Source organism: Procambarus clarkii, chromosome 5 (assembly GCF_040958095.1).
Source record: "Procambarus clarkii isolate CNS0578487 chromosome 5, FALCON_Pclarkii_2.0, whole genome shotgun sequence".
NCBI classification, from domain to species: Eukaryota; Metazoa; Arthropoda; class Malacostraca; order Decapoda; family Cambaridae; genus Procambarus; species Procambarus clarkii.
Genome location: NC_091154.1, coordinates 26,081,066 through 26,088,257, shown reverse-complemented (window position 1 = coordinate 26,088,257; position 7,192 = coordinate 26,081,066). Strand labels below are relative to the sequence as shown.

The 7,192-nt window shown below is 44.1% G+C and overlaps 1 protein-coding gene across 1 annotated transcript in view; it reads right to left on the bottom strand.

Annotated features, from left to right (window-relative positions):
* Window positions 1-940: 940 nt before the first annotated feature.
* The window catches only part of LOC138351397 (coiled-coil domain-containing glutamate-rich protein 1-like), a 17,195-nt gene continuing 10,943 nt past the window's right edge, over window positions 941-7,192 (bottom strand). Inside the window, exon 2 of the mRNA XM_069303215.1 lies at window positions 941-1,283. Coding sequence (XP_069159316.1) covers window positions 941-1,283 — 343 coding nt within the window. The remainder of the gene's footprint in view (window positions 1,284-7,192) is intronic.

Sequence of the window (7,192 nt, the reverse complement as noted above, 5' to 3'; positions counted from 1 at the left end):
ACTCTTCGCTAGCAAAGTCAGAACATCCTTCAAGAACTTGAATAAAATGGATTTTTAGTAGGCATCCGTCAATCCCGTGGGGTTATGGGGTTGTGACCTGTGTGTCTAGTTCGATGCAGCGTCTGCTGTGGCTGTGGAGTCCAACCCAGGAACGGCAGTCCTGACCGCAGTGAGCGCAGATAAACGCCGGAGCGGGTGCGTCTGACAGTGGTCGAGATTTCCTCTGAAGTCTCTTTTGCTCCGCCTGCCTCTTCAGTTCGCCCTCAAATTGCTGGAGTCCCTTCTGCACTGTGCATCTCCAGGCACATCTGTCCGCAGCTGCTGCCTCCCAAGTGTTGATGTCGATGCTCAGCTGCTTCAGGTCGCGTTTGTAGGCATCTTTGTAACGCAGCTGGGGTTTTCCGGGGGTCTCTTTCCTGATGCCAGTTCTCCATACAAGAGGTCCTTCGGTATGTGGCCATCTTCCATGCGTATGACATGTCCCAGCCATCGCATGCGTCTCTGCTTCAGGAAAGTGAACACTGAAGGGACTCCTGTTCTCTCGAGTACTGTGTTGTTGGTGACGTGGTCTTTCCACGTGATGTCAAGGATGCGACATCACGTGATTCCGCATGTGGAAGGTATTAAGCCGTCTCTCCTGGCGAGAGCGCAGGGTCCAGGATTCCGAGAAGTGTACTCCCCACACATACCATGTAGACTCGAGCCTTGGTGTACACTGTCAGTTTGGCATTTTTCCAAACGTGCTTCATGAGCCTGGCCAGTGTTGTTGCGGCCTTCCCGATACGCCTGTTGAGCTCAGTGTCCAGGGAAGGGGTGTCTGAGATTGTGGAGCCCAGGTACACGAACTCGTGGACCGCCTCCAGCACATAGTCTGTGATGTTTATACAGGGTAGCTCATTGACGTCTTGTCCCATCACCTGTGTCTTCTTCAGGCTGATTGTCAGGCCGAATGCGGAACAGACTGCGGCAAGTGGTTGAGTGGCTGCTGCTGCAGGCCTTCTGCTGTGTGTGTGGTGATCCCTGCGTCGTCGACGACGAGGAACTCCCGAGGATCCTCATCCTCATCCTCAGGAGGATTCTCATCCTCGGGAGGATTCTCATCCTCAGGAGGATTCTCATCCTCGGGAGGATTCTCATCCTCGGGAGGATTCTCATCCTCGGGAGGATTCTCATCCTCGGGAGGATTCTCATCCTCGGGAGGATTCTCATCCTCGGGAGGATTCTCATCCTCGGGAGGATTCTCATCCTCGGGAGGATTCTCATTCAATGTGGATTTTAGATCACTGTATACGGCCTATGTGAGGCCAGTTTTAGTGTAGGCCGCCCAGTCGTGGAGCCTTCATCTAAAAAAAAAACATAAGGAAGCTCGAAATGTTGCAGAAGTTTACAGCGAGACTCGTCCCAGAGCTGCCAGGGATGAGGTATGAAGAAAGTCTGAAGGAACTAAACTTGACGACGTTAGAAAGGAGGGAGACGGAACGACATGATACAGACGTATAAGATACTTAGAAGGATTGACAGGGTGAGAAAGAAGAAATGTTTACAATGAATCCCAATAGAACAAGGGGGGGGGGGGGCAGAGGTGGAAGCTTGAGACTCAGATGTGTCATAGAGATGTAACAAAGTTTTGTTTTAGCGTAAGGGAAGTTAGTAAATGGAATGACCTAAAGGAGCAGGTTATTGAGGCAAACTCAATCCACAATTTAAAAAAAAAGGTATGCCAGGGGAATAGTTCAGGAGTTATTGCATTAGGCGACCAGCTGCTAGAAAAGCAGCGTCCAAGGGCTAGAGCTCAATCCTGCAGAAGTAAGTGAGTTCAAATAGGTAAGTACACACACACACACACCTCGGGAGGATAATTATAGACCGGTATCATTGACAAGTATAATAGTCAAAATATTGAAAAAAATAATTAAAACTAAATGGGTAGAACACCTGGAGAGAAATTATATAATATCAGACAGACAGTATGGTTTTCGATCTGGAAGATCCTGTGTATCGAATTTACTCAGTTTCTATGATCGAGCAACAGAGATATTACAGGAAAGAGATGGTTGGGATGACTGCATCTATCTGGACCTAAAATAGGCTTTCGACAGAGTTCCACATAAGAGGTTGTTCTGGAAACTGGAAAATATTGGAGGGGTGACAGGTAAGCTTCTAATATGGATGAAAAATTTTCTGACTGATAGAAAAATGAGGGCAGTAATCAGAGGCAATGTATCGGACTGGAGAAATGTCACAAGTGGAGTACCACAGGGTTCAGTTCTTGCACCAGTGATGTTTATTGTCTACATAAATGATCTACCAGTTGGTATACAGAATTATATGAACATGTTTGCTGATGATGCTAAGATAATAGGAAGGATAAGAAACTTAGATGATTGTCATGCCCTTCAAGATGACCTGGACAAAATAAGTATATGGAGCACCACTTGGCAAATGGAATTTAATGTTAATAAATGCCATGTTATGGAATGTGGAATAGGAGAACATAGACCCCACACAACCTATATATTATGTGAGAAATCTTTAAAGAATTCTGATAAAGAAAGAGATCTAGGGGTGGTTCTAGATAGAAAACTATCACCTGAGGACCACATAAAGAATATTGTGCGAGGAGCCTATGCCACGCTTTCTAACTTCAGAATTGCTTTTAAATACATGGATGGCGATATACTAAAGAAATTGTTCACGACTTTTGTTAGGCCAAAGCTAGAATATGCAGCGGTTGTGTGGTGCCCATATCTTAAGAAGCACATCAACAAACTGGAAAAGGTGCAAAGACATGCTACTAAGTGGCTCCCAGAACTGAAGGGCAAGAGCTACGAGAAGAGGTTAGAGGCATTAAATATGTCAAAACTAGAAGACAGAAGACAAAGAGGTGATATGATCACTACATACAAAATAGTAACAGGAATTGATAAAATCGATGGGGAAGATTTCCTGAGACCTGGATCTTTAAGAACAAGAGATCATAGATTTAAACTAGCTAAACAAAGATGCCAGAGAAATATAAGAAAATTCACTTTCGCAAACAGAGTGGTAGACGGTTGGAATAAATTAGGTGAGAAGGTGGTGGAGGCCAAGACCATCAGTAGTTTCAAAGCGTTATATGACAAGGAGTGCTGGGAAGAGGGGACATCACGAGCGTAGCTCTCATCCTGTAACTATCTTCTTGAGGTTATCTTGAGATGATTTCGGGGCTTTTTTTAGTGTCCCCGCGGCCCGGTCCTCGACCAGGCCTCCACCCCCCGGAAGCAGCCCGTTACAGCTGACTAACTCCCAGGTACCTATTTACTGCTAGGTAACAGAGGCATTTAGGGTGAAAGAAACTTTGCCCATTTGTTTCTGCCTCGTGCGGGAATCGAACCCGCGCCACAGAATTACGAGTCCTGCGCGCTATCCACCAGGCTACGAGGCCCCGTAGCCTGGTGGATAATTACCTAACTACACTTAGGTAATTACACTTAGGTAATTACACACACACAGGCAACGAAAGTTAGGCAAGAAAGAGAGGGGCGGGTAGTCTGCATGTTGTTACACTGTCAGAGGTCCTATGACACAGTACCCTGGAAGAGGCTCTTACAAAAGCTGAATAAACAGGCAGGAATAACAGGTAAAGTGATCCAGTGGATAAAGGAGTATCTAAGTAGCAGAAAAGTCCCCGTGGCGATCATTGTGGCGCAGTTGTAACATACGCCCAGAGCTTCGCCAGCGATTTGGCCTGGGTTCGTATCCTGGCCAGGAAGGATTTACTATGCGCCAATCCTTAACTCTACCCCTCTGTTCACCCAGCAGTGAATGGGTACCTGATTGTTAAATGATTTTTAAAGGGTCGAATTCCAAGGAAAATTAAGATTAAGGACCTGCCCGACACGCTATGCGTGCTAGCGGCTTTAAAAGAATGTAAGAATTCTTGTAAATATAAATAAAAAAAATCAATAATATAAAAACAGCGAGTTAGCGTGAGGGGAAACCTCAGAGGTAGTGATGTCACCAGCGGAGTCCCACAGGGCTCTGTACTTGGACCCATCCTGCTTCTGATATATGTAAACGATCTTCCAGAGAGTATAGACTCGTCCCTTTCAATGCTGGCTGATGTTCAAGAGAGTGCATGTTTTCTCTTTCACAAAGTTGACACATTGTGTACTCGACATTTGGGTTTTGAGAAAGCTGAGCTTGTAAAAGCACCTTCATCAACCTGAGCTTGTAAAAGCACCTTCATCACCTTCAGTGATTAAGTGCTTAATTGCACACTAGTTTCTTTATCAGCTATCTCACCCTGTCAGAGTAAATGAGACAGATGTATGTGAATGCATGTGTGTGTATATGTATGTATATGTATGGGTATAAAGTATATATGGAAGCTGATCAGAATTACATTTCACCTTTGTGAATGTACATTAATGACACTATGTAAAAGACACATCAAACACTTTATGTAGGGCATACGTAAATCTGTGTATCTATGTATTTACGTATGTAGGTTAGCTTAGCATTTTAAAAGCACCGAATCACCTTCTGTGGTTGAGGGTTCAATAAACCCCTGAACTCTATGTTTAACATTTCTCTAACCCTGTCCATGGAGGGCAGAAGAAAATGTATATATGCTGGTTAGCATTGAAAATGTGTGGCCACGTCTGTGGTAGAAAATAATAAAAAAAAAAAATAATAAAAAAAAAAAATGCTGGCTGATGAAACCATGATGAAAAAATTATGAAAAGAATCAAGACAGAAGAAGATAGACAGAGACAGTAGGACGACCTGGACAAACTGGAAGAATGATCTAGAAAATGGCTTTTAAAATTTAACTCAAGTAAGTGTAAAATAATAAAATTAGGTAAAGGGAGAAGGAGGCTGAACACAAGGTACCATCTGGGAGGTGAAATACAGCGAGTCAATTAGAGAGAAAGATCTCGGGGTTGATTTCACACCGAACCTGTCCCTAGAGGCCCACATTCAAAATGATATCATCAGGAGGCAATTCTTATGTTGTCCAATCTGGCATATGCCAGATTGGACAACATAAGAATTGCCTTTTAAAACTTGTGTAAGGAATCATTCAGTACCTTGTATACAACATCTGCCAGACTAATCCTGGAGTATGCAGCTCCAGCCTGGAGTCCATACCTAGTTAAAAAAAGAGTTAGAAACGATTCAGAGGTATGCCACCCAGACTAGTCCCAGAGCTGACTGGTATGTGTTACGAGCAAAGGCTGCGGGAATTAAACCTCACGTCTCAGGAAGACAGAAGAGTTAGGGGAGAGATGATCACCATCTACAAAATTCTCAGGGGAAATTGAGAGGGTGGACAACAACCAACTATTTAGCATGGGTGGAACCACGAAGAAGGGGTCACAGGTGAAAGCTTAGTACTCAAATGAGCCACATATATATAAGACATACTTTGTTTAGAGTCAGAGTAGTTAACAAATGGAATGCATTAGAACAAATCCACAAGAGCCGTGACGAGGATTCGAACCTACGTCCGAGATCATCCCAGACGCTGCTTTAATCGACTGAGCTACGACATGGTAAAAGAGTTAAAACCAGAAACTGTACCTAACTTACTTGGATCCTGCAGCCTCTCCGAGACACAAACCAGGGTTTTACACAACTCCCCCATGCACTCAAGCTATGTCAATAGGCCTTTCTACCCTGGATTTGTTCATTGATGCATCACGCTATTGTGATTTCTGTGTGGAATGCATTAGGCAGTGATGTGGTGGAGGAAGACTCCATACACAGTTTTAGATGTAGATATGATAGATCATATCTACACCAGGATATCTAAAGAATCTACGGGCTCACCATAGCCCGTGCTACTTGGAACTTTTTGTTCCCAGTAGCTGAATCTATAACAACAACAACAATCTAAAGAATGTGTACACCAGTTGATTGACAGTTGAGAGGCGGAACCAAAGAGCCGAAGCTCAACCCCAGCAAACACAACATACATACATACATACATACATACATACATACATACATACATACATACATACATACATACATACATACATACATACATACATACGATGGGCCTTGACCTTCAATTAGTCATTCCAGCAGAATCGCCAATTATGCGCCAGCGTTCTCTTATGAGGAGACGCTGTTCCGCTACACTGTCTAGAGCACTCGACGACGAACGCTCTAAGGTGGCGCGGCACACTCCACTCTTGAGCTCCTCTCTGTTGGGGCCCTACTCCCCTCCTTAGGTGCCACGGCTCACCTCTGGGGAGCACCTCAGTCGCACTACGGGGCAGAGTGCCCAGGGAACCCCTGCCTTGCCCCCCGTAGTGAGGGAAGTTACCCGACCGCTCCGGCGTCGTCCTGCTGACGCGTCCCTGGAGACGACAACGCAGGTCGGGTTGCTCGTCCATAAGGTTACATCAGCAAGGTCGCCAACGCCTTCCTCTATGGTCAAGTAATATTTCCATACACAGCGATAACATATAAATGAACAAATCCACAAGGGTCGTGACGAGGATTCGAACCTGCGTCTGGGATGCTCTCGGACGCAGGTTCGAATCCTCGTCACGGCCCTTGTGGATTTTTTCATTTGATGCATCAAGCTATTGTGATTCCTGTGTGTGATAACATGTAATTAGTTTACTCAAATAAGATTACACCGTAATAACCCGTAAACGTCTCTATAGTTTTATCCGGTAGCAACACTCTTGTTATTAATCAACTTATATATATATATATATATATATATATATATATATATATATATATATATATATATATATATATATATATATATATATATATATATATATATATATATATATATATATATCCTAGGTGTCCTGTTTGCAAACTTCTACATGGGTACCATCGAGCAAAAAGTCTTAGTCGACATGAACTTGAAACCGGCCATATACTGCAGGTATGTTGACGACATTTTTACACAGGTACCTGATGTCAGACATCTGCAGGAGCTGAAGGAGGCATTTGAGCAGAGTTCCGTGCTGCGTTTCACTTACGAGATGGAAAAGGATGGGAAGCTGCCCTTTCTAGATGTAACAGTCATGGAAAAGAGCGGAGGTTTCCACACTGCAGTCTACACTAAGGAAACGAACATAGGAATGTGCCTAAATGCCAACAGCGACTGCCCAGACAGGTACAAGAGGAGTGTTGTTAACGCATATGTCGACCGTGGTCTCAGCCACAGCTCAGAATG